This window comes from Pygocentrus nattereri, chromosome 20 (assembly GCF_015220715.1).
Source record: "Pygocentrus nattereri isolate fPygNat1 chromosome 20, fPygNat1.pri, whole genome shotgun sequence".
NCBI lineage: Eukaryota > Metazoa > Chordata > Actinopteri > Characiformes > Serrasalmidae > Pygocentrus > Pygocentrus nattereri.
In genome coordinates this window covers 32,333,356-32,361,166 of record NC_051230.1, presented here as the reverse complement: position 1 = coordinate 32,361,166, position 27,811 = coordinate 32,333,356, and the positions used below count along the sequence as shown (strand labels likewise).

The 27,811-nt window shown below is 38.6% G+C and overlaps 1 protein-coding gene and 1 long non-coding RNA gene across 3 annotated transcripts; both read left to right on the top strand.

Annotated features, from left to right (window-relative positions):
- Nucleotides 1-11,089: 11,089 nt before the first annotated feature.
- LOC119261893 lies at nucleotides 11,090-13,101 on the top strand. Its single transcript, XR_005129253.1, has 3 exons — nucleotides 11,090-11,818; nucleotides 12,096-12,127; nucleotides 12,283-13,101. It is a non-coding gene; the product is annotated as an uncharacterized LOC119261893 (long non-coding RNA).
- A 4,509-nt stretch (nucleotides 13,102-17,610) lies between these two features.
- Nucleotides 17,611-27,760, top strand: LOC108414232 (H-2 class I histocompatibility antigen, Q9 alpha chain-like). Of its 2 annotated transcripts, XM_037531349.1 has the most exons (7): nucleotides 17,611-17,747; nucleotides 21,603-21,863; nucleotides 21,982-22,257; nucleotides 23,015-23,299; nucleotides 23,386-23,528; nucleotides 23,745-23,777; nucleotides 23,875-27,760. In XM_037531349.1, exons 1-6 carry the CDS (start codon nucleotides 17,690-17,692, stop codon nucleotides 23,757-23,759), a joined length of 1,038 nt encoding a protein of 345 aa, XP_037387246.1. In that variant the 5' UTR covers nucleotides 17,611-17,689; the 3' UTR covers nucleotides 23,760-23,777; nucleotides 23,875-27,760. The 2 variants fall into 2 exon arrangements, with proteins under 2 accessions (XP_037387246.1, XP_017542544.1); XM_017687055.2 differs by lacking the exons at nucleotides 17,611-17,747; nucleotides 21,603-21,863; nucleotides 21,982-22,257; nucleotides 23,015-23,299; nucleotides 23,386-23,528 and having other exon boundaries at nucleotides 23,582-23,777.
- Nucleotides 27,761-27,811: the final 51 nt, after the last annotated feature.

Below are 27,811 nucleotides of genomic sequence, written 5' to 3'. Positions count from 1 at the left end.
TCATGAACATTGCTTTTCTTTAATAATAATAATATTATTATTAAATAATAAATATATTATTATTATTATATATTTAAAAATATATCTTTTAAATATTAACTATTTACATTTTTAAAATATTTAAATGGGTTTGGTCTATAATTGCAGAGATGTGAGAAATCAAGGTAATTTCTATTCAATAAAAGACTCATAACTGCTGCTTTAAGTGAAGCTGGAAAAGTGCAGTTGAAGTTTACAATGTCTGACACACTTATAATAAGACTATGAAATATTTCTTCTAAAAATGTTGTTGGAATAAGATTTAAAACTTCTTAAAAATTCTGCGTGCTGAATATTAGAACTAGCAAAGTGTTTTAAATCTGAAATTAAACAACAGAAATCATTTCTAACAAATTCTAAAATTCATGTTAAACTTTCAAAGATTTTCCTTTTTTACAGAAATGAAAAACACTGTATAAAATTAGAAAAGAATGCAAAATCAAAGCATTTACACCTGCGGTTTCAAACTGTTGTATGTTTTACCTCCACGTACCTGCAGATATAAACTGTGATATAGGGATGGTTACACATTTTGTCTTTTGTGCCACACGGTATAAAACAATCCTCCCTTTTTCTTGTTTCTTGTATAATGATGATCATGAGGATGGTGAGGATGACTGCTGCCAGGAGAAGAGACTCCTTGTTTACTTTAATACCAGAGAAAAATTCAGATTTTTCAGAAAAAGTAGATTTTATTACTTTGTTGATCTAGTAACCATAATCTAGTTAACTCATTGCTCCACGCTTTTCCCCCATTTTGTACTACAATACTTTATACTAACAATGCTTGCTATCTGGTGTTGACCAGAGGAGGACGGGTTGCCTTTCTGAGTCTTGATTCCTCTCAAGGGTTCTTCCTCTTGCTCTTAGGGAGTTTTTTTGCTCATGGGGGTTTGGACCCGGATTTTCTTTTCTCTTTCTTTCTGAAAAGACAAAAAAGCGCCGCCCTCTCCTTATAAACAGTGAAAGTCCATCTGTGGTACTGATACAATTTGGAACTATGATGAGTCACTGTCTGCAAACGGCTCTGCTCCTGCTGTGGGGGATCAGTGAGTGTTTCTCTTCTGTCTAATAAAAACTAGACAATTAATTTAAAAGACTATTAGTACAGTATTATGAAATTAGTACAGTAGATGCTGATAATTGTTCAGTTTCTAGTAGTTTATTTCAATACAAACCTATTACATATAGACCCGATATAATGTACGTCTGTCCTGTCTTGTGTGTTTCAGGTGTGCTGTCAGTGAGTTTGAGCTCTCAGGCTGGTTTAACTGTAGAAGCCGAACCTGGTGGTGATGTCACTCTCTGGTGTGAACACAGCTTAACTCCACCAGATTATTTATTCTGGTTCAAACACACAAATAGTTCAGCACCAGTTTATAATGCATGTAAATATTACACATCATTCTCGTCCTCTAAACCTTGTAATTTTATAGAGGAGAGTGAGAGGTCAGTGATGAGAGTGAACTCTACGTTCTCCTCTCTCACTATAACTGCAGTTACACTCTCTGACTCAGGACTCTATTACTGCAGCACTCTGAAAGGAAGGCAGATGATCTTCAGCAACACAATGGATTTACAGCTGAAAGGTAATGTTCATTATTTCATATGATTATCCATCGACTATTATGTAAATTAACTCCATAAAAGTGATTAAAATATTTATTTTATTTTATTTTAGAGAGAAGTCAAACATCTTCCAAGAACCCAAACAATTCTGAAGGTTTGTAATTTACAACATTCACTATTGTTAAGGCATTATAAGATATATTTATATATATACATATATATATTTTTTTTTTTATTTTAATTCTTTACATTTTAGTCTAAATTTGTGTATTTTAAAAGTGAACTTGTGCTTTTCTGATGTTTTTTTCATAAGCCTGCTCCCCTCCTGAAGTGTTCTACATACTGATTCTGGTGTTTGGAGCTGTGATCTGTCTTTACCAGTAAAAGTCAGAGGGAGCAGCGGAGAGGAAAGCGCCAGTAGAAGTGAGTAACCCTTAAAAGATTATAACTTTTAAAACATACACTTTAGAAAGTACAGAAACACATTCAGAATAAGAGCTGGAGAGCGAGCGCTCGGCAAAGGCAGCTTATAAAAAGTTCTAATATCTAATTGACAAAGCTATTACAATACTCACTATACACACATTCATCTTGAATTCTATATTAATTTACTTTGTAATATTTGTAATATTTGCTTCTAGACAGTGTTCATTTTGACAGCAAAGTTTAGTTAACTTTTAGTCATAGACTTTTGACTAAAACGTCATTTAGTTTTAGTCATAATTTAATCTGAATTGTTTTTAGCTTTAGTCTAGTTTTAGTCGACTATGTAACACAAGTTTTGTTCCCAGCTTTTTAATGTTATATTCCAATTGCTTATGTCTAAAACAAATTAAAAATTGCTTACATTCATCATAAACTTCGCTTTTGTGACCACGGCAACAAAAATTATGAATTTTTATTATAGAAACAGACGATTTTGCATCGTCTCATTTATACAGTCAGACTAAGAACACTATAGGCATTGCAAATTTACACAGAGTACCAAAAAACTGTTCAGAAGTGTGTGGTTTTCCGAGATTTACGACTATACTGCAAATCAGATTCACGAATCAATCCCCAAATATAGTCGCCCATCATGTTCTCGTTATATTGTCCTTGGTAACGGCATTCAAAGTTCATAATGTCCTGGTGGAAGCGCTCACCTTGCTCCTCTGAATAAGCTCCCATGTTCTCTTTGAACTTATCAAGATGAGCATCAAGGATATGGATTTTGAGTGACATCCTGCAGCCCATTGCAGCATAGTTCTTTATCAGAGTCTGGACCAGTTGTACATAGTTTTCATCTTTATGATTGCCTAGGAAGCCGCGAACCACTGCGACAAAACTGTTCCAAGCCGCTCTCTCCTTCCTATTCAGCTTCTTGGGAAATTCACTGCACTCTATGATCTTCTTGATTTGTGGTCCGACGAAGACACCAGCTTTGATCTTTGCTTCAGACAGCTTAGGGAAAAGATCTTGGAGGTAATTGAAAGCTCTCGACTCCTTATCTAGAGCCCTGACAAATTGATTTATGAGCCCCAACTTGATGTGTAGTGGTGGCATGAGCACCTTGCGTGGGTCCACCAGTGGCTCCCACTTTACATTGTTCTTCCCCACAGTGAACTCTGTCCGCTGAGGCCAGTCCCGCCTGTGGTAGTGCGCTTTAGTATCCCGGCTGTCCCAAAGGCAAATAAAGCAAGGATACTTAGTAAAACCACCTTGGAGGCCCATCAGAAATGACACCATTTTGAAATCTCCAATAAATTCCCAGCCGTACTCATCATACTTCAAGGCACCTAGCAACATCTTGACACTGGTGTATTCCTCTTTCAGGTGCGCCGAGTGAGCTACAGGAAGAGATGGGTACTCGTTCCCATTGCGAAGCAGCACGGCTTTGAGGCTCTTGCATGAGCTGTCTATGAAGAGACGCCACTCATTCGGGTTACAGGTGATACCTATAGCCTTGAATAGACCGGCCACATTGTTGCAGAAGCACAGTCCGTCTTGATGACTGAAGAAGGTGGAAAAAACTTGGTGACGCTTCCTCTGACCTGTGACTTGGACGCTTTCATCTAATAAGTTCCATTGCTTGAGCCTTGATGTCAGAAGCTCAGCGTTGGACTTGGTGAGACCAAGGTCTCTGATCAGATCGTTGAGGTCTTTTTGGTTAGGGTAGTATGGCTTCCGCTCCTCATCTGCACATGAAGAGAAATCGTGATCTTCAACATCTTCCTGGGTGTCTGACCTGCTGCTTTCTTCTGAAGGTGGTGTTGCTCTGTCTGGAGGTGTTGGTACAGGAAGTTCAGGGCAGTGTGGTACTGGGGCAATAGATGAAGGAATGTCAGGATACGTTACAGGCGTTGCATTTTTGCCAGTGCGACATTTGGAAGGGTCCACCATGCAGAAGTAGCAATTTGTTGAGTGATCAGTCGGTTCACGCCAAATTCTTGGGACAGCAAAATGCATGGCTCTCTTCTCTCCCCTGTACCAACCTATAAGCAAACAAAATAAAATTTGGATTGAGAATTTGATTTAGGCCTATTTCACACTAATGACTAGTGGTATGTGCGATATTAACACAGTTTGAAATCTGTTATATATCAAACAATAAAATATATCTGTATATATTTGATATATTTAACTACAACATGTGAAATGGTGTTAATTAAAGCTCTTTTAAACTAACTGATTTAAAAATTTTGCTAAATAAAAATTTAAATCTGCTATTTAAGAGAGTATCATTTATCCGCTTACCTTCAAGAGTTTTCTTGCAGTGCTCACATGTGAAATGAGGAGCCCATGGTTTGTCTTGGTCACCACCAGGCATGCCGAAGTATGCTTTGTAGGCCTCACACATCTTTGCAGATGCTTCCACAGAGTACTTTTTCGCTCTTGTCTTTATAAAATGGCCACATACATAGCAAAATGCGTCTGCTGGATGTATGCGACCTCTTGATGCCATCTAAATTGACTAAGCTGCTGTGTACTGTAAGGAAAAAGGATGTCTCTCCAAACTCGATAAAAATGGTCAATCTTTATTCCATGCAGTATCAAAGTACAAGAGTGTACTGAGGATTCAGCAGAGCAAGACTGATCACCCGGTAGCAGAGTAACACACAATATATACATTTGAAAGTAGTGGTCCTTCCTAAGCTCCTCCTGTAATGAGTGTGGGGTGAAGTGTGAATAGTGTCGTTATCAGAATCTGAATAGAGAATGAATTCACACCTGTCCGTCTAGGTCAATTCCCCTTTGTCTGTGATGGCTGTTGCCCACTTACTATGCAATCCCAATCAATTAGATCATGTCTCTCCGTCTCTCAGGAAGGGCTATAGTGGCCCTATATAACTGTAGTTATATAGCTACCTACAATTCTGTACAGTCCCAGAAAGTTCTAGATAATTCTGGACAGTTCTAGAAACTTCTTGATAGTTCTCACAATTCCAGAAGCTTCTTAAGTATCTTGAAATATGGCGAATATCCTTAAAAATAGATCAATTTCAAAATATCATTGTGCTGACCACAAAAGCAAAGTTTACAGGGAATAATAACTTTTTTCTATTCATTTAGGGTACAAACAATCAGGAAAACACACTTAACAACTGGGAACAAAATTTCTTTTAAAATTGTTACATTCAGACTGAACAGTGTGGAATGCAGAATGTTTTATGAAAATGTCCTGAACAGAGGACAAACACTGGACACCGTAAATATACTGTCCTGTGTTGTGTGTTTCAGGTGTGCTGTCAGTGAGTTTGAGCTCTCAGGCTGGTTTAACTGTAGAAGCAGAACCTGGTGATGATGTCACTCTCTGGTGTGAACACAGCCTGACTCTGTCATCTTATTTATTCTGGCTGAAACAAACAAATAATTCAGCACCAGTTTGTATTGCATGTAAATATTACTCAGTATCATCCTCATCATCCAAACCCTGTAATTTTATAGCTGAGAGTAACAGGTCAGTGATGGGAGTGAACTCCACGTTCTCCTCTCTCACTATAACTGCAGTTAATCTCTCTGACTCAGGACTCTATTACTGCAGCACACTGGAGGGAAAATTCATGATCTTCAGCACCACAACATATTTACAGATCAGAGGTATGTAAACTAATTATAAACAAACATTATGTATTGAGTAAAAAGTATTAACAAAAATGTACGATACTGGTTTATATCATGTAAACGATCAACTAGAAAATTATTTATTTTTTATTTTATATTCTATTTCATTTTTCAGAGAATAAAGGAGTATCTTCCAAGACACCAGACGAATCTGAAGAAGGTTTGTCTCTTACTGCGTTAATAACAATGTTAGCTCATTGCTTTATTTAGGACAAATATTACTTCATACATCAATAAATCAATCCATACATATATATATATATCTATCTATCTATCCATCCATCCATTTTCTAAGCCGCTTCTCCCTCAGGGTCGCGGGGGGTGCCGGAGCTTATCCCTGTGGTCATCGGGCAGAAGGTATATATATATATATATATATATATATATACAGTATATACAAATACACACCGATCAGGCGTAACATTCAGTCCAACTCCTTGTTTCTACGCTCTCTGTCCACTTTATCAGCTCCACTTACTGTATAGCTGCACTCTGTAGTTCTACAGTTACAGACTGTAGTCCATCTGTTTCTCTGATACTCTGTTACCCTGTTCTTCAATGGTCAGGACCCCCATGGACCCTCACAGAGCAGGTACTATTTGGATAATGGATCATTCTCAGCACTGCAGGAGCACAGAGCTGTCCTCTCTGACTTTACATCTAAAAGGTAGGAGTGCCTAATAGAGTGGACAGTGAGTGGACACAGTGTTTAAAAACTCCAGCAGCACTGCTGCGTCTGATCCACTCACACCAGCACAACACACACTAACACACCACCACCATGAGAGTGTTACTGCAGTCTACTATCAGAGAAACAGATGGACTACAGTCTGTAACTGTAGAACTACAGAGTGCAGCTATACAGTAAGAGGAGCTGATAAAATGGACAATGAGCGTAGAAACAAGGAGGTGGTCGCAATGTTATGCCTGACCGGTGTATATATATATAATGTTGCCCTGTGATGGACTGGTGACCTGTCCAGGTTGTATCCTGCCTTACACCTACTGCTGGGATAGGGTCCAGCACGCCCCGCAACCCAGAAAGAGAAGTGGCTTAGAAGATGTGTGTGTGTGTGTGTGTGTGTGTGTGTGTGTGTGTGTGTGTGTGTGTGTGTGTGTGTGTGTGTGTGTGTGTGTGTGTAATGTTTTTCAGTTGGCTGCAAATCTGATGTCTTCCTCATGCTGACTGTGGTGTTTGGGGTTGTGATTGTAGTTCAGACTCTCCTGATGATTGTTCAGTGCATCAGAAAACAACAGAGAGAAGGTAAAATGGTTTCCTAACCATTCAAATATGGTTACCTACTGAAGTCATAAGGATCATGTGATGTACATGAATGTATATACTGTAATGTAACTTTCAAATATATAGAAAGTGTGTTGTTTCATTTTATTTTTTTATTTATTCATTTTATTTTCATTTTATTTTACTTTATAATGGACTGAAGCATTTAAGAGAAGAGAAACAGCCTTACAAAGGCTTAAAGAACTTAGCTACCACTTCAGGGACCAGCTGACTGTGTGATCTGTCCTGGTTTCCACAGATTCTAATGCTGGAGTGAAAGAAGAGAATGAGGTGAGAATGAGCTCCACAAACTTTAACTGTCCGGGTTTTCATTAAAAATATGTCGATTATTTTCCCAGTAAAAAGTTTGGTCTTGTTTTCTGTATTTCTTGTTCAGTTACTTTCCCTCTGTGACTGTTTTTGATCTGTGTTCTGTGTTACTACAGGAGCAGGATGGTGAAGCGGTGAACTACGCTGCTCTGCACGTCAACAAGAGAAACAAGGGATCAGAGAAAAATGTAACTGTGTTTACATATGTTATATATTCTTCTGTAAGTAACATTCACTAAGATTACTTAAATCACTTCAGACAAAAATATCTGTGGAATCTAAATTACTCTGAGCCGCTTTTCTTAATATATATAAGTGTTCGAATGTTTGGGCACCCCTGGTCAAAGTACATGTTATTGTTGATATTTTTAAGTGTAAGTAAGTGAACACTTTTCTGCACATTTGAACCCACAATTACTTTTTATTGCTAGTTTATTTACTGAATTTAACATATATATATATATATATATATAAAAAAGCACATCTATAGCACATCTTTAGTTTCCGTTGAGTTATTGACAGTAATTGTGTATTAAAATGTGCAGCACTGTGTTCTCTGTAGTGTTATTATGACTTATCGACATCGACAAATATCATCGTACAGGGGTGCCCAAACTTTTGCATATGACTGTAGATGAATCTGCATATTAGGAGTATAGCCAATGTTAGCCTGTTAATATCCTTACAATGTCGATATCATTGTTATATAACAGCTGCGCAGCCCTGTGAGTTTTAAAGGATGTTTACTTCATTATTTAGATCCAGTCGTTTACTAAAACAGCTGGCTGTCGTATGAATGTCTGGGTTTGGCTGCTTTGCTCTTTGTGTAAATGAGAGATTTACGGCTGATCTGTAGACTGAACCAAAATACAGTGGAAACATTTTAAATGGAAACAAAGTGTTTTATGTCTTTTTACATTGTACAAAATCATTTGCTGACCACTGTACTGACCTCACTGCAGAGATGAAGTGGTGAATTAAATGACAGATGATGAAAGTAAAGCATGGGATGTTTTTCATCTTCAGTTTTAACACAGGATTTATTATTCCACATGATTGTTGATAGTCCAGCTCAAAAGCCTACATGGGTTCCTGAAATGGGATCTTCCAGCTTTGACTGCTTTTTTTTGAAGACTTTTTTTCAAGCACTTATAACTGCAGTAACACTTTTTACTAACATGAATTAAAATTGAACGTTTTTTTAAAATAAACTTAAAAATTAAATCGACATGCTAAAATTCCAATTCCAATGGACATCTTAGTCTCAGAAATTCAATTTACACATGTGAAAATCTCCAAATCAGGAATTTTATTTGCACATGACAAAATTAAAATTCCATATTTAATTCATAACATTTCCTATTATGGAATGTTTAACACTTCATTCATAATGTCACAAGTAATAAAGTGTTATGTTTAGTAGGTCAGTGCAGTTTAATCTGCTGATCTGAAATCCTTCAATTTACACATGTGGAAACAATAATTTCATCAATGACAATCATTTCTAGTTGATCTTTAATATGTCATTTTCACATTTTCATTTTGTTTTCCACACGGAGCTGAAAACTAAAACAAAATAAGAATTATAATGTTTATAATTAATTATTATTAACATGTCACTTTATACATTACCAGTATTAAGATGTACACCTTCTACCTCGTACTCATGCTGCTGTTATTTGCTCCTTCTATTTATTGTTTATGTTACTTTGGGAGTTTAACTGGACTGTGAGTACAATGTTTCATTCCACCTCAAGTTCCACATGTGATGCGAATGACAATAAAGCCCTATCTTATCTTATCTTATTGTTATTAATAAGATAAGATAAGAATTATTATTATTATTATTATTAATGCTGCTGTTGAAATATTATATTGAGAAATAAAATCCTACATGCTAATTCCTATAATTAAGTCAAATTAATTGTTATAATTCTTTTTTATCCATAAAAACATTTTCTGATGAAGACACTTTGTTTCTTGATTAAAAGTTTACAGCAAAAGAAGTTAACTTTTTAAAAAGTTAACAGCTCACACTGATGAAAAATAAAAAGAGTTTTTATCAACACACATTACGCATGACGTGGAGCTGTATTGCCCAGTTTTAAGTCTGCTGAGCATCTTTCAGTCTAACAGGTGCTGTTTCTGCTGGATTGTGTAAATTATGGAATATGTTACTGGCTGTTTGTCTTAAGGTCAATCTGCCTGCTAAACGTCCTAAAACACTGATTATGTGCTCAAGTTAAAAATGATCATCTCAGTCTGTGACACACTGACATAAAGATGTAAGTCAATGTTTTAAACAGTCAGCTGTAACTGAGATGAGGCCTAAAATTAAACTAACTACAGGCTGTCCAGGTCCTGGCTGATGGGTCATCCCCGCCTTCACTTCCTCTCTGTATTTCTCTATTACTCCTGCCATTCTTTCCACCCTCCCTTTTCCCCCTCAGTCTGCTGCTCTCCTCAACAATACAAACAAATATTCAGTTACACTTAGTGTCTTCTGGACCCCCTGTTCACACTGGGTTTAAACCTACCGAGGCTGTAGTCCATGGTAATAATACAACAGACCAGGACACCAGTATAAAGCTCCAGTGAATACTGTGTAGTATTAGTCAGTACAAGCAGTCACAGGGTTGTGCCTTCAGGGTGAACTGCTACCAAAATAACTAACAAAACCTCTAAAACCACCCCAAGAAACTTTTTTCCCTAATTCAGAAGAAAATACAGTGTGTGCCAGTCTACCTCCCTCCACAGGTAAACAGGGGGACAGCATACATCAGAACAAACACACCCACCCCTACATAACATAACAGCTGATAAACAAACATGACACAAGTATCAAACAGAAGAAGAAGCTAAACACCACCGTGTGAAGTCACCAGTACAAACATCACAGTTATCCCTTCTAACTGGTCTATAACTCCAACAGATCACATCACTGCACAAACACCAAACACTGAAAGGGTTAACCATGTAGCATAACCACTGCACTTCAACTGCATCTCATCATTGTCGCTTTAAAGGGGGAATTTTCATGCAACAACCAATCACAGGATGAGTCAGCTCAGACACTATCTCCACCTGAGAGAGAGAGAGAGAGAGAGAGAGAGAGAGAGAGAGAGAGAGAGAGAGAGAGAGAGAGAGAGAGAGAGAGAGAGAGAGAGAAACAGAGAGAGAGAAGAGAGAGAAGAGAGAGAGAAAGAGAGAGAGAAAGAGAGAGAGAGAGACAGAGAAACAGAGAGAGAGAAGAGAGAGAAGAGAGAGAGAGAGAGAGAGAGAGAGAGAAAGAGAGAGAGAAAGAGAGAGAGAGACAGAGAGAGAGAGAGAGAGAGAGAGAAAGAGAGAGACACAAAAGGCCAGCAGAGGGCGACACCAGCCCTTTAATAACCACGGTGACTGTAAGAGAACCAGAAGTAAACTAATAAAAACAAAGTAAGACAGTAAGAGTAAATCACTGTGAGTGGCTTCTGTCTGTTTTAATGAGGTCATGTCAGACTGTTTCCCTGTAAAAGCAGATCTTTAACATGCTCCTATGTTGTCCTTCATGCTTTAGAATGCTGGACAACTTAAAAATGACTGAATTATAAATCTAAATCTTTCTACACAGAGATGATTGACTTTATGGCTACACAACATATATGTATGATATAGTAATAATAATAAATTATTTATATATATATATATATATATATATATATATATATATATATATATATATATATATAGCTAGCACTTTACTTTTGATGGCCATGGCAGCTCAAAGCGCTTTTCAAAGAGGTGGTAAATGTAGTTATAAAAGAGATCATTAGTATTTAATTAGAATCACAAGAAAATATTCAATTAGAAGATAAAAACCACGAGGTGTTCAGTTTTAATTCAACGCTAACTAAAAGAAACATGTTTTTAAAAGTGAGCACTGAGCTTGACTGTCTAATAACAGGTGGAATTGAGTTCCACAGTTTAAAAGCATCATAGCTAAAAGAGTCTCTCCATGTTTTCTATATGTTACAGGGTGTTTGTAGAAGCTCAGTATCTGCTGAGGTTCCTCTGTTCAGCTGTGTGTTGGAGGCAGTGTAGCTGTGTCCTTCACTCACTACATAATCCTTTGTGTAAGAACCATTAGAAGAAAAACAGCAGCGCTCACTTCGTGGACAACACCGCATTGCTGAGCACTGACTTAATGACTCATGAGACGCGCAGGCAGAAATTCAGTTTGTACAGGAAGTTCAAAACCACATGGCACAGCTGTGGTGAGGAGAAGACAAGCAGGGTTGCCATATTCCTTACTGACTTCACTGTGTGTGTGTGTGTGTGTGTGTGTGTGTGTGTGTGTGTGTGTGTGTGTGTGTGTGTGTGTGTGTGTGTGTAATGTTTTTTCAGTTGGCTGCAAATCTGATGTCTTCCTCATGCTGACTGTGGTGTTTGGGATTGTGATTGTAGTTCAGACTATCCTGATGATTGGTCAGTGCTTCAGAAAACAACAGAGAGAAGGTAAAATGGTTTCCTAACCATTCAAATATGGTTACCTACTGAAATCATAAGGATCATGTGATGTACATGAATGTATATACTGTAATGTAACTTTCAAATATATAGAAAGTGTGTTGTTTCATTTTATTTTTTTATTTATTCATTTTATTTTCATTTTATTTTACTTTATAATGGACTGAAGCATTTAAGAGAAGAGAAACAGCCTTACAAAGGCTTAAAGAACTTAGCTACCACTTCAGGGACCAGCTGACTGTGTGATCTGTCCTGGTTTCCACAGATTCTAATGCTGGAGTGAAAGAAGAGAATGAGGTGAGAATGAGCTCCACAAACTTTAACTGTCCGGGTTTTCATTAAAAATATGTCGATTATTTTCCCAGTAAAAAGTTTGGTCTTGTTTTCTGTATTTCTTGTTCAGTTACTTTCCCTCTGTGACTGTTTTTGATCTGTGTTCTGTGTTACTACAGGAGCAGGATGGTGAAGCGGTGAACTACGCTGCTCTGCACGTCAACAAGAGAAACAAGGGATCAGAGAAAAATGTAACTGTGGTTGATCCTAATGTTGTTTATTCTTCTGTAAGTAACATTCGCTAAGGTTACTAACCAGCTAGAACCAGCTCTTCTGATTCCAGCTGAAAGCATCTGAAGCTCATTCAAATGTAGCTTTAGTGCACACAGAGCACATTTAAATCATGAAGCTTGACAAAAATATCTGTGGAAACTAAATTACTCTGAGCCGCTTTTCTTAATATATATATATATATATATATATATATATATATAAAAGCACATCTATAGCACATCTTTAGTTTCCGTTGAGCTATTGACAGTAATTGTGTATTAAAATGTGCAGCACTGTGTTCTCTGTAGTGTTATTATAACTTATTGACATCGACAAATATCATCGTACAGGGGTGCCCAAACTTTTGCATATGACTGTAGCTGAATCTGCATCTTGTTAATATCCTTACAATGTCGATATCATTGTTATATAACAGCTGCGCAGCCCTGTGAGTTTTAAAGGATGTTTACTTCATTATTTAGATCCAGTCGTTTACTAAAACAGCTGGCTGTCGTATGAATGTCTGGGTTTGGCTGCTTTGCTCTTTGTGTAAATGAGAGATTTACGGCTGATCTGTAGACTGAACCAAAATACAGTGGAAACATTTTAAATGGATACAAAGTGTTTTATGTCTTTTTACATTGTACAAAATCATTTGCTGACCACTGTACTGACCTCACTGCAGAGATGAAGTGGTGAATTAAATGACAGATGATGAAAGTAAAGCATGGGATGTTTTTCATCTTCAGATTTAACACAGGATTTATTATTCCACATGATTGTTGATAGTCCAGCTCAAAAGCCTACATGGGTTCCTGAAATGGGATCTTCCAGCTTTGACTGCTTTGTAAAAAGATTTTATAGTCATTTTAATTTTTAATCTAGGAATGATATTTTAGCATGTACGATGTCATTTTTCATTGGTTAGAATTCAAGACTTTTTTTTCAAGCACTTATAACTGCAGTAACTTTTTACTAACATGAAATTATTAAAATTGAATGTTTTTAAAATTATGCTTAAAAATTAAATCGACATGCTAAAATTCCAATTCGAATGGCAAGACATCTTATTCTCAGAAATTCAATTTACACATGTGAAAATCACCAAATCAGGAATTTTATTTGCACGTGGCAAAATTAAAATTCCATATTTAATTCATAACATTTCCTATTATGGAATGTTTAACACTTCATTCATAATGTCACAAGTAATAAAGTGTTATGTTTAGTAGGTCAGTGCAGTTTAATCTGCTGATCTGAAATCCTTCAATTTACACATGTGGAAACAATAATTTCATCAATGACAATCATTTCTAGTTGATCTTTAATATGTCATTTTCACATTCTCATTTTGTTTTCCATACGTAGCTGAAGAAACATGAAAAAACTAAAACATAAGAATTATAATGTTTATAATTAATTATTATTAACATGTCACTTTATACATTACCAGTATTAAGATGTACACCTTCTACCTTGTACTCATGCTGCTGTTATTTGCTCCTTCTATTTATTGTTCATGTTACTTTGGGAGTTTAACTGGACTGTGAGTACAATGTTTCATTCCACCTCAAGTTCCACATGTGATGCGAATGACAATAAAGCCCTATCTTATCTTATCTTATTATTATTATTATTATTATTATTATTAATGCTGCTGATGAAATATTATATTGAGAAATAAAATCCTACATGCTAATTCCTATAATTAAGTCAAATTAATTGTTAATTCTTTTTTATCCATAAAAACATTTTCTGATGAAGACACTTTGTTTCTTGATTAAAAGTTTACAGCAAAAGAAGTTAACTTTTTAAAAAGTTAACAGCTCACACTGATGAAAAATAAAAAGAGTTTTTATCAACACACATTACGCATGACGTGGAGCTGTATTGCCCAGTTTTAAGAGTCTGCTGAGCATCTTTCAGTCTAACAGGTGCTGTTTCTGCTGGATTGTGTAAATTATGGAATATGTTACTGGCTGTTTGTCTTAAGGTCAATCTGCCTGCTAAACGTCCTAAAACACTGATTATGTGCTCAAGTTAAAAATGATCATCTCAGTCTGTGACACACTGACATAAAGATGTAGGTCAATGTTTTAAACAGTCAGCTGTAACTGAGATGAGGCCTAAAATGAAACTAACTACAGGCTGTCCAGGTCCTGGCTGATGGGTCATCCCCGCCTTCACTTCCTCTCTGTATTTCTCTATTACTCCTGCCATTCTTTCCACCCTCCCTTTTCCCCCTCAGTCTGCTGCTCTCCTCAACAATACAAACAAATATTCAGTTACACTTAGTGTCTTCTGGACCCCCTGTTCACACTGGGTTTAAACCTACCGAGGCTGTAGTCCATGGTAATAATACAACAGACCAGGACACCAGTATAAAGCTCCAGTGAATACTGTGTAGTATTAGTCAGTACAAGCAGTCACAGGGTTGTGCCTTCAGGGTGAACTGCTACCAAAATAACTAACAAAACCTCTAAAACCACCCCAAGAAACTTTTTTCCCTAATTCAGAAGAAAATACAGTGTGTGCCAGTCTACCTCCCTCCACAGGTAAACAGGGGGACAGCATACATCAGAACAAACACACCCACCCCTACATAACATAACAGCTGATAAACAAACATGACACAAGTATCAAACAGAAGAAGAAGCTAAACACCACCGTGTGAAGTCACCAGTACAAACATCACAGAGAGAAAACACAAAAGGCCAGCAGAGGGCGGCACCAGCCCTTTAATAACCACCGTGACTGTAAGCGAACCAGAAGTAAACTAATAAAAACAAAGTAAAGCAGTAAGAGTAAATCACTGTGAGTGGCTTCTGTCTGTTTTAATGAGGTCATGTCAGACTGTTTCCCTGTAAAAGCAGATCTTTAACATGCTCCTATGTTGTCCTTCATGCTTTGGAATGCTGGACAACTTAAAAATGACTGAATTATAAATCTAAATCTTTCTACACAGAGATGATTGACTTTATGGCTACACAACATATATGTATGATATAGTAATAATAATAAATTATTTATATTTATATATATATATAGCACTTTACTTTTGATGGCCATGGCAGCTCAAAGCGCTTTTCAAAGAGGTGGTAAATGTAGTTATAAAAGAGATCATTAGTATTTAATTAGAATCACAAGAAAATGAAAATATTAAATTAGAAGATAAAAACCACGAGATGTTCAGTTTTAATTCAACGTTAACTAAAAGAAACATGTTTTTAGGTGCTTCTTAAAAGTGAGCACTGAGCTTGACTGTCTAATAACAGGTGGAATTGAGTTCCACAGTTTAAAAGCATCATAGCTAAAAGAGTCTCTCCATGTTTTCTATATTTTACAGGGTGTTTGTAGAAGCTCAGTATCTGCTGAGGTTCCTCTGTTCAGCTGTGTGTTGGAGGCAGTGTAGCTGTGTCCTTCACTCACTACATAATCCTTTGTGTAAGAACCATTAGAAGAAAAACAGCAGCGCTCACTTCGTGGACAACATTTCCTGAGCACATGACTTAAGTGACTCATGAGACGCGCAGGCAGAAATTCAGTTTGTACAGGAAGTTCAAAACCACATGGCACAGCTGTGGTGAGGAGAAGACAAGCAGGGTTGCCATATTCCTTACTGACTTCACTGTGTGTGTGTGTGTGTGTGTGTGTGTGTGTGTGTGTGTGTGTGTGTGTGTGTGTGTGTGTGTGTGTGTGTGTGTGTGTGTGTGTGTGTGTGTTTATAATGGTTTTCAGTTGGCTGCAAATCTGATGTCTTCCTCATGCTGACTGTGGTGTTTGGGGTTGTGATTGTAGTTCAGACTCTCCTGATGATTGTTCAGTGCATCAGAAAACAACAGAGAGAAGGTAAAATGGTTTCCTAACCATTCAAATATGGTTACCTACTGAAGTCATAAGGATCATGTGATGTACATGAATGTATATACTGTAATGTAACTTTCAAATATATAGAAAGTGTGTTGTTTCATTTTATTTTTTTATTTATTCATTTTATTTTCATTTTATTTTACTTTATAACGGACTGAAGCATTTAAGAGAAGAGAAACAGCCTTACAAAGGCTTAAAGAACTTAACTACCACTTCAGGGACCAGCTGACTGTGTGATCTGTCCTGGTTTCCACAGATTCTAATGCTGGAGTGAAAGAAGGGAATGAGGTACGTCTCACACCAAGACTTGCGGCTCCGCTGGTTTATTAAAGAATGAGAGCAAATCAGAACTTTGAACTGTGGTGCTGGATTTCATGCAGTGGCTGAAGACAGACCACACACATCATACAGACACACGGTGCTCCTCAAACTTTAACTGTCCGGGTTTTCATTAAAAATATGTCGATTATTTTCCCAGTAAAAAGTTTGGTCTTGTTTTCTGTATTTCTTGTTCAGTTACTTTCCCTCTGTGTCTGTTTTTGATCGGTGTTCTGTGTTACTACAGGAGCAGGATGGTGAAGCGGTGAACTACGCTGCTCTGCACTTCAACAAGAGAAACAAGGGATCAGAGAAAAATGTAACTGTGGTTGATCCTAATGTTGTTTATTCTTCTGTAAGTAACATTCTCTAAGGTTACTAACCAGCTAGAACCAGCTCTTCTGATTCCAGCTGAAAGCATCTGAAGCTCATTCAAATGTAGCTTTAGTGCACACAGAGCACATTTAAATCATGAAGCTTGAAAACACATTTAAATCATGAAGCTTGAGGTGCACTTTAATCACTTCAGACAAAAATATCTGTGGAAACTAAATTACTCTGAGCCGCTTTTCTTAATATATATATATATATATATATATATATATATATATATATATATATATATATATATATATATAAAAGCACATCTATAGCACATCTTTAGTTTCCGTTGAGCTATTGACAGTAATTGTGTATTAAAATGTGCAGCACTGTGTTCTCTGTAGCGCGCAGGCAGAAATTCAGTTTGTACAGGAAGTTCAAAACCACATGGCACAGCTGTGGTGAGGAGAAGACAAGCAGGGTTGCCATATTCCTTACTGACTTCACACTGCTCCAAACTTTACTCACATTTGTGTGAGGTGTGATGACAGAATTCACTTCTGCACATTTTCCTGCACCATTTCTATTGATTTACTGAACTGAACACGTGTCTAACGCACTGCCTTCTTTTGCAGAACTGTGTTGTTACTGTCTTGTGTTGTTGTGGAATCAGATTATCTGGCAACCCTTCACTTCCACCTACAGACCGTCTAGCTCTCCGTGTACTGAGAAGACCCGCCGCTCGAGTTAAAGAGAAATGTGTCGTGATAAACACAGAAAGACGCGCGTCTACACGGGTTAGACATGGAGAAGTTCTTCTGGTGGCTGATTCTGGTGTCTGCTGTTCATCTCGCATCATCAGGTCTGTCTGATCTTTAATGAGGTTTAAAATGATCTAGTGCTGAAATACTCAGTGAGTCACGATATCGAACTTCCTGAAATTACACCACGCGGCGTTTGATCGTTTGATCTTGTTGAAGAACCCAGTAAACAACATTATTGATCATCAAACAAAATATGACATCGTTTTTATGACCATTTATTAAAGAATATTTAAAATATATACTTTCCACAACCCCCTTTACTTGTAGTAGCACCAGTGTGGGGTTGAGGGTGGAGTGGGGGACTTTCAGGGTTGCCATGTTGGGTGAAGTAGTGTAAGGTGAGTGATACAGTGAGGGCAGATGAGGGCGGTAGATTTATATTAGCAGCACTGTGTAGAATTAAAACACTGATCTGCCAGTTTGAACTACTGAGGGAGTACTTTCAGGGTTGCCATGTTGGGTGAAATGGTGTAATGTGAGGGATACAGTGAGGGCAGGTCTCTTTACCTTAATGCACATATAAACCTGTCAGTCTCTTTACCTTAATGCACATATAAACCTGTCAGTCTCTTTACCTTAATGCACATGTAAACCTGTCTGTCTCTTTACCTTAATGCACATATAAACCTGTCTGTCTCTTTACCTTAATGCACATATAAACCTGTCGGTCTCTTTACCTTAATGCACATATAAACCTGTCAGTCTCTTTACCTTAATGCACATATAAACCTGTCGGTCTCTTTACCTTAATGCACATATAAACCTGTCGGTCTCTTTACCTTAATGCACATATAAACCTGTCGGTCTCTTTACCTTAATGCACATATAAACCTGTCGGTCTCTTTACCTTAATGCACATATAAACCTGTCGGTCTCTTTACCTTAATGCACATATAAACCTGTCGGTCTCTTTACCTTAATGCACATATAAACCTGTCGGTCTCTTTACCTTAATGCACATATAAACCTGTCGGTCTCTTTACCTTAATGCACATATAATCCTGTCGGTCTCTTTACCTTAATGCACATATAAACCTGTCGGTCTCTTTACCTTAATGCACATATAAACCTGTCTGTCTCTTTACCTTAATGCACATATAAACCTGTCTGTCTCTTTACCTTAATGCACATATAAACCTGTCTGTCTCTTTACCTTAATGCACATATAAACCTGTCTGTCTCTTTACCTTAATGCACATATAAACCTGTCGGTCTCTTTACCTTAATGCACATATAAACCTGTCGGTCTCTTTACCTTAATGCTCATATAAACCTGTCGGTCTCTTTACCTTAATGCACATGTAAACCTGTCTGTCTCTTTACCTTAATGCACATATAAACCTGTCAGTCTCTTTACCTTAATGCACATATAAACCTGTCGGTCTCTTTACCTTAATGCACATGTAAACCTGTCTGTCTCTTTACCTTAATGCACATATAAACCTGTCAGTCTCTTTACCTTAATGCACATATAAACCTGTCAGTCTCTTTACCTTAATGCACATATAAACCTGTCAGTCTCTTTACCTTAATGCTCATATAAACCTGTCAGTCTCTTTACCTTAATGCACATATAAACCTGTCAGTCTCTTTACCTTAATGCACATATAAACCTGTCGGTCTCTTTACCTTAATGCACATATAAACCTGTCGGTCTCTTTACCTTAATGCACATATAAACCTGTCGGTCTCTTTACCTTAATGCACATATAAACCTGTCGGTCTCTTTACCTTAATGCACATATAAACCTGTCTGTCTCTTTACCTTAATGCACATATAAACCTGTCAGTCTCTTTACCTTAATGCACATATAAACCTGTCAGTCTCTTTACCTTAATGCACATATAAACCTGTCAGTCTCTTTACCTTAATGCACATATAAACCTGTCAGTCTCTTTACCTTAATGCACATATAAACCTGTCGGTCTCTTTACCTTAATGCACATATAAACCTGTCGGTCTCTTTACCTTAATGCACATATAAACCTGTCGGTCTCTTTACCTTAATGCTCATATAAACCTGTCGGTCTCTTTACCTTAATGCTCATATAAACCTGTCTGTCTCTTTACCTTAATGCACATATAAACCTGTCTGTCTCTTTACCTTAATGCACATATAAACCTGTCTGTCTCTTTACCTTAATGCACATATAAACCTGTCAGTCTCTTTACCTTAATGCACATATAAACCTGTCGGTCTCTTTACCTTAATGCACATATAAACCTGTCGGTCTCTTTACCTTAATGCACATATAAACCTGTCTGTCTCTTTACCTTAATGCACATATAAACCTGTCTGTCTCTTTACCTTAATGCACATATAAACCTGTCAGTCTCTTTACCTTAATGCTCATATAAACCTCTCAGTCTCTTTACCTTAATGCACATATAAACCTGTCAGTCTCTTTACCTTAATGCACATATAAACCTGTCGGTCTCTTTACCTTAATGCACATCTAAACCTGTCTGTCTCTTTACCTTAATGCACATCTAAACCTGTCTGTCTCTTTACCTTAATGCACATATAAACCTGTCAGTCTCTTTACCTTAATGCACATATAAACCTGTCTGTCTCTTTACCTTAATGCACATATAAACCTGTTGGTCTCTTTACCTTAATGCACATATAAACCTGTCAGTCTCTTAACCTTAATGCACATATAAACCTCTCAGTCTCTTTACCTTAATGCTCATATAAACCTGTTAGTCTCTTTACCTTAATGCACATATAAACCTGTCGGTCTCTTTACCTTAATGCACATATAAACCTGTCAGTCTCTTTACCTTAATGCACATATAAACCTGTCTGTCTCTATACCTTAATGCACATATAAACCTGTCTGTCTCTTTACCTTAATGCACATATAAACCTGTCGGTCTCTTTACCGTAATGCACATATAAACCTGTCGGTCTCTTTACCTCTTTATCTTTGTAGTTTTAACTTTGTTTAAGTTTATTTTAACTGTCTGATTTAAACCTAGTTTTCTCATCTTCTCTGGATAAAAGTTGTCTGTAGTGAGTGATCGTGTGCTCTATAGTGAAGGTGCTGCAGTGTTGGTTGTGTGTGTGTGATTTCAGCTTTCTGACTGGTTCCTATTGTTTTGTATTGGGGAAGTGTTGGAATATGAATGGGGAAGACTGCACAGATGGAAGGAAAAGCCTGTAGAGCCTTCAGTCTGATTTAAGGACTTAAGACAGTGTGCTGTCTGTCTGTGTGTGTGTGTCTGTCTGTCTGTCTGTGTGTGTGTGTGTGTGTGTGTGTGTGTGTGTGTGTGTGTGTGTGTTTGTGTGTGTGTGTGTATATGTGTTTTTATGGGTCACCCAGACACATCTTTTGACCTCAGCTGGGGCTTTAAATGCAGAATATGTAAAGCACTGGCACACTGCAATAGAACTGAAAGCTTTATAGAAATGTTCACTAAACAGTGATGGAGGTTTTAAAGTAAAAAGGCTTTCAGCTGGGATTTTGACCATATCTTGCTTATTCATGGATGGCGATGGTAATTTGGATTAGAAAGCAAATAAATTTTTTATTTAAAACAATAGTAAATATTCTAATCCATTTGATTGGTAAGGCCTGTGCCTTGTTGTTTGTGTTACAATTGTACACAACACAGGGAAAAGGCTGAACCACTGTTCATAACAGTAATAATAATAATAATAACAATAATAAATATTTTTTGTTACATTCACTCTGTGTTAGAGTTTTGTTGCACATTTTATCCCATTTCATGCGTCACACAAAATATATGGAAAATGAATAGCAGCCCTACATGACCTACTGGTACAATATGACAATATTCACTTGTAGGACCAGAAAAGTACATAACACAATAAAGTTGAATGAAAATGACTGAACATTAATTCCAATACTTGTTTTTATCTCTACAGCCTCTCACTCTCTGCAGTACCTTTATACTGCAGTCACACCAGGACTACATTTCCCAGAGTTCATTTCAGTGGGTCTCCTGGATGGAGAACCGTTTATTTACTATGATAGTAACATCAGGAAGAAGATCACAAAGACTGAGTGGATGGAGAAGAATGAGCGTGAAGACTACTGGAAGACAGAGACAGAGACTAGTCAGCATCATCAGGAGGAGTTCAGATATGATGTGATTAATCTAATGAAGCGCTTCAACCAGACTGGAGGTGAGTCTACTGATGAAAGGAGTGTGGAGAGTGTTGGAGAATATTGCTGTCATGGATTTATTCTGTGTGTGTGTGTGTGTGTGTGTGTGTGTGTGTGTGTGTGTGTGTGTGTGTGTAGGGTTTCACACACTGCAGCAGATGTACGGCTGTGAGCTGGACGCTGATGGTGCTATTAGAGGATTCTGGCTGTACGGTTATGATGGAGAAGACTTCATCAGCTTTGATCTGAACACTGAAACCTGGACTGCCACTAATGCTATAGCTGTTATTACCAAAAGGAGGTGGAAGAGTCAAAAAGTTTATGCTGCTCAGGTGAAGGCCTACCTGGAGAATGAATGTCCTGCATGGCTACAGAAGTATGTGGAGTACGGCAGATCCAGTCTGGAGAGGAAAGGTACAGTATCTGATCTGTTACTGTAACTGTTTCACCCTCAGCACTGAAACCCTGCTGATCATCTACTCACTGATTACTCACCAGAACATGGAGGAGAAACTACCAACCACTCAACACTGACACACCTGATATTGATTCAGCATTAATACAGCATTAATACAGCACTAATAAAGCATTAATACAGCATTAATACAGCATTAATACATTATTACAGCATTAATACAGCATTAATACAGTATTAATACAGCATTATTACAGCATTATTACAGCATTGATACAGCATTATTACAGCATTATTACAGCATTAATACAGCATTATTACAGCATTATTACAGCATTGATACAGCATTAATGAGAGACACGTTTGTGTTCAGCTTTGTTACTTTACTTTAATAAACTGGTGATGCAGACAGTAATTTAGTGAATATTTCTCATCTTAATGTCTCTCTCTCTCTCTCTCTCTGTCTCTCCTTCTCCCTCTCTCTCTGTCTCTCTCTCTCTCTCTCTCTCGCTCTGTCTCTCCTTCTCCCTCTCTCTCTGTCTCTCTCTCTCTCTCTCTCTCCCTCTCTCTCTCCCTCCCTCTCTCCCTGTCTCTCTCTCCCTCTCCCTCTCTCTCTCTCTCTCTCTCTCTCTCTCTCTCTCTCCCTCCCTCTCTCTCTCTCTGTCTCTCTCGCTCTCTCTCTCTCTCTGTCTGTCTCTCTCTCTCTCTCTCTCTCTCTCTCTCTCTCTCTCTCTCTCTCTCTCTCTCTCTCTCCAGTTCCTCCTGAGGTGTCTCTGTTCCAGAAGGACTCTTCTTCTCCAGTGGTGTGTCATGCTACAAGTTTCTTCCCCAAAGCAGTGATGATCTCCTGGCAGAAGAATGGAGAGGATCTGCATGAGGACGTGGAGCTCAGAGAGACGCTGCCCAACCAGGATGGAACCTTCCAGAAGAGGAGCGTTCTGACCGTCTCACCTGAGGAGCTGAAAAAGAATGAATACACCTGTGTTGTCCAGCATAGTGGACTGGAGAAGGAGGTGATGCTGCGGGCGTCGGGTCACACAGGTGAGAGAAATAAAACATTACAGTCTATTTCAGCTTCAACACATCACTGATAAGCTCAGCAGTTCAGTCTCACTCATCTTTTTCAGGTGGAGGATCTGATGACGCCGTTACTGGAGATCATCAGTTCAGTGCTGGAACTGCAGTCGGGCTTGTTCTTGTTCTCCTTGTCTTCGTTGGTATTGGAGTGCTCATGTGGTGGTGGAGGAGGAGGAGGAGGAGGAGGACATTGGTGAGTCAGACATGACTGAGTGTTTTTCACTGTGTTTTTATATATGTGTTATTGAGGATGTATTTAGTGTTGCTGATCTTCTGTAGCTCCTTTATATCACTTTATCATCTACAGCTCAGATGTGTAGCAGGTCATTTACAGTGGATGAGTATTTAGAGTTTCTACACACAACAAACTGTTCAGACTGTTAATCTTGTATCTTCCATTTCCCTTTAGACTTCCAGCCTGTGACAGGAAACCCCAGTGACCGTGAGTGAGCCTTTGTCAAATGACATAACCTTTAGTATTTAATCCACTTTATTATGAATCTCTGAGTTTTAATGCTGAATATTTACATGTTTTATAGCCTCTAATGGAGAAGAATTATCCACCAACGTGTTAAGAGTTTTCTGAAGAGACTCACACTAGTTTGAGGAGGCTGATCCCTGAACATCTCCTTCTTAGTGAAGACGCAACAGCTCCTCTACTTTCTCAGGATCCTGAAGAGGGGCAGCCTGTAAACACCCGTCCTCAACTTCATCCTCGGCCGAGGTCGTGACCAAATCAAGAAAGCTGATGAACAGACAGATACACAGTCGTCATTTTTCTTTAAGATGAGTGACTGTCAAGTGCAAGGAGAAAACAAGAAAGGGCTCATGGTTGACTGCGGCGCCACATCGCACATGATCAATGATGCCATCAAGTTCAAAACGGTGGACAAGAGCTTCAGACCCGAGGGCCACATGATCGAGCTGGCCGACGGAACCAAGGTGAGCGGAATGGCGATGATGAGGGGAGACGCCGAGGTCTACTTGCTGGACAGCGAGGGAGGACGAGTGAGAACGAGACTCAAGCAGGCGCTCTACATCCCATTGTTCCCACAGAACATCTTTTCTGTCGAGGCAGCAACAGGCAATGGTGCAGAGGTCCGTTTCAAAGACGGTGATGACTGGCTAGTCAACAGGGACAGTACAAAATTCAAAATGGGTGTGTATGGTAGGCTGTATTACCTTAGCACAGTTGAGAGTGAAAACATTGATGAAGTGTATGGTTGTCATGATATGCAAACGTGGCACAAAATACTAGGCCATTGTAACTTTGATGACATTGCAAAGCTGGAGAATGTTGTTCAAGGGATGTCTATTAAGGGCAAAAATGATAAGCCAAACCAAAACTCTGAAATATACACTCAGGGCAAATTCACACAAAGCAGAAACAGACAGGCAGATGCAAAAGCTACATCCATACTTGAGCTAGTGCACAGACTTATGCGGCCCCATAGAACCAGCAGATAAAGATGGGTACAAGTATGCAATAGCATTTACTGATGATTACAGCGGGATGATTTTTCCATACTTTCTGAAGGCAAAAAGCTATGCAGCGCAAGCTACAGAGAAATTCATAGCAGATGTAACTCCCTATGGGAAAATTAAGTGTATAAGGTCTGACAACGGTACAGAATTTACCGGAGAGGAGTTCCAGTCCTTACTTAGGAGTAATGGGATAAGGCACAAGACAAGTGCTCCCTACTCACCTCATCAGAACGGAACTGCCAAAAGGGGATGGAGAACATTATTTGAGATGGCACGATGCATGCTGTTGGAGAGTAACCTCCCAAAGCAGTTGTGGACATATGTAGTGCAAACAGCAGCTCAGATTCGCAAAAGGTGTTACAGTAAGCATCTAGAGCAGACACCTTACTGTGTTTTCACAGGGAAAACACCCAGCCTGTCTAAGATGTTATATACGTGAATGTTATGCGTATAAGAAAGACAAAAAGAAGCTGGATGCTAGGTGTGACAAAAGGATCTTTGTCGGCTATGATAAGTATAGCCCAGCTTACAGCATCTACTACCCGGAGACAGGAAAAGTCCTAAAACATAGGCTTGTGAAAACAATCACTAAAGGCAGCGCAGATAGCCAGATGCAGACCAGTTATGGCATGGAGGATGATGCAGAGAGCTATGGAGATGCAACACCAAAGGTAGTGACCCAGGGTCAGGAACAGTCTGAAGAGACTAGAGAGCCTACAGTGGAGATGACTGAGGCAGGTCCAACCCAGGCAGATGGTACAGAGAAAGAGCAGGTAGAACAGAGATATCCTGTGAGGGAGAGAAAGGCCCCAGAATACCTGAAAGAGTACCAATGCAAAGCAGATTGTGATGATGAAACAGAGAATGTGGATTATTTCTACAGAGTGACCTATGGTGTATCTAAAATGTTTAGTGAGGCAATGAATTCAGAGAAATCCAAATTATGGGGTGATGCGATGAAAGAACAGATGCAATCCTTAACTGAGAATGAAACTTTCACTCTGACACCACTGCCACGGGGGAAAACAAGCAGTGGGAGCTCGCTGGGTATATGCATTGAAAGAAAGCCCAGATGGAACTGAAACTTATAAAGCCAGATATGTGGCAAAAGGGGTAGGTCAGGTGGAAGGGGTTGACTATAACTGCCAACATGACCTCTGTCCGAGCATTGATGCAGGTAGCTGTGCAGGAGGATCTTATCCTTCACCAAATGGATGTAAAGACTGCTTACTTGCATGCTCCCATGGACTGTGAGGTATATATGGAGCAACCGGAAGGTTTTGAGGTTATGTCAAAAACAGGTGAACATCTTGTGTGTAAACTCAATAAGTCATTGTATAACCCATACATATTGAGTTATATTTTATTGAGTTAAAACAGTCCGGCCGCAACTGGAATATGTTACTGCATGATCACCTTACAGGGAATGGTTTTCTGCAAAATGATGCTGACCACTGTGTCTACACCAGAGAATCTGGGAATGAGAATCATACTGTTAATGTGGGTTGATGATTTAATCATAGCGGCTAGTGCCGACACCATAGTAAGAGATGTGGAAGAAATGCTGAAGAGAAGGTTTAAGATGAAGGATATGGGTCCACTTAAACACTTCCTAGGTAGTGATTTTAACTGCAGTGATGGAGAAATCAAAATGACACAAAAGAGACACATTGAGAAAATGTTAGCCAGATTTGAAATGTCTGAATGCAAACCGAGATCCACCCCATCTGAGCAGAAATTACATTTTGACAATGATGGTGATGTAATTGATCCAACAGGTTACAGAGAGATAGTGGGTAGCTTGATATACATCATGACATGTACCAGACCCGACTTGAGTTGGATAGTTAGTAAGCTATCACAACACTTGGCAGGACCAAAGCAACAGCATTGGACGGCTGCGAAACACTTACTGAGGTACTTAAAAGGTACTATGGGTCAGGAATTAAACTACCGGAAATGTGAGAAAAGCTTACAGCTTGAGGGGTATCGTGACGCTGATTGGGCAGCTGACAAAAATGACAGGAGAAGCACCACTGGATATTGTTTCAGCTTAACTGAGACTGGTGCAGTAATATCATGGAAGAGCAGGAAGCAGCCAACAGTGGCGCTATCTAGCTGTGAAGCAGAGGACATGGCTCTAGCAGCCGCTACTCAGGAGAGCATGTACGTTGTTCAACTACTAAAAGGGATGGATGGTAGTAACCAGCATTTACAAGTCAACATCTATGAGGACAACCAGGGAGCGATGGCGCTATCCAAGAACCCAGTGTGTAGACAGAGAAGCAAGCATGTGGATATAAAATATCACTTTGTACGGTTTGCACACACAGAGGGGAAAATTAATGTTGTTTACTGTCTTACTGCAGACTTGGTAGCTGATGTACTCACCAAACCAGTGTCAAAGAATTTGAAATTTGAGAAATTCATGTTTGTTTGGAGAGTAATGGAAGCTGGCAGGTGAAATGAAATGTAATGAAGAATTGAAGTAAAGGGTATTTTTCTTTATTTAAGTTTTCAGATCTGCTAGTATGTGAAATGTTTTTGTTTTATGAGTTATACTGTCGCCTTCTGCCCGAAGACTGCTGGGATAGGCTCCAGCATCCCCCCGCGACCCTGACGGAGAAGCGGCTTAGAAAATGGATGGATGGATGGATGGATGGAGTTATACTGTCACTGAGTACAGTACAAAATGAGTTATGTATCTTTTTAGTTTTGTTTTCCACTATAGAGTAGAGAGAGCTGTAAACATGTCTTGGAGTGGGAGTGTTAAGCATATTTGTTATTAGGGTAGAACCATGTTGATCAGCATCCAATCAGACATGTATGACGTGATGACGTCAGTGCCCATGTATATGCCCACGCGCACCACCACCATGCTTTATGTTTTTGAATAAACGGCTGACTCATGCTTTTGAAGTTGTGCCAGCCAACAGAGAAGATGGTTGTCGTGTGTTTCTCTTAGCTAAGCTAGTCGATAAAGTTATTTAC

Excerpts from the sequence above, each read along its gene's own strand:
- LOC108414232 (XM_017687055.2), top strand. The coding sequence starts at position 26,229 with ATGATCACCTTACAGGGAATGGTTTTCTGCAAAATGATGCTGACCACT.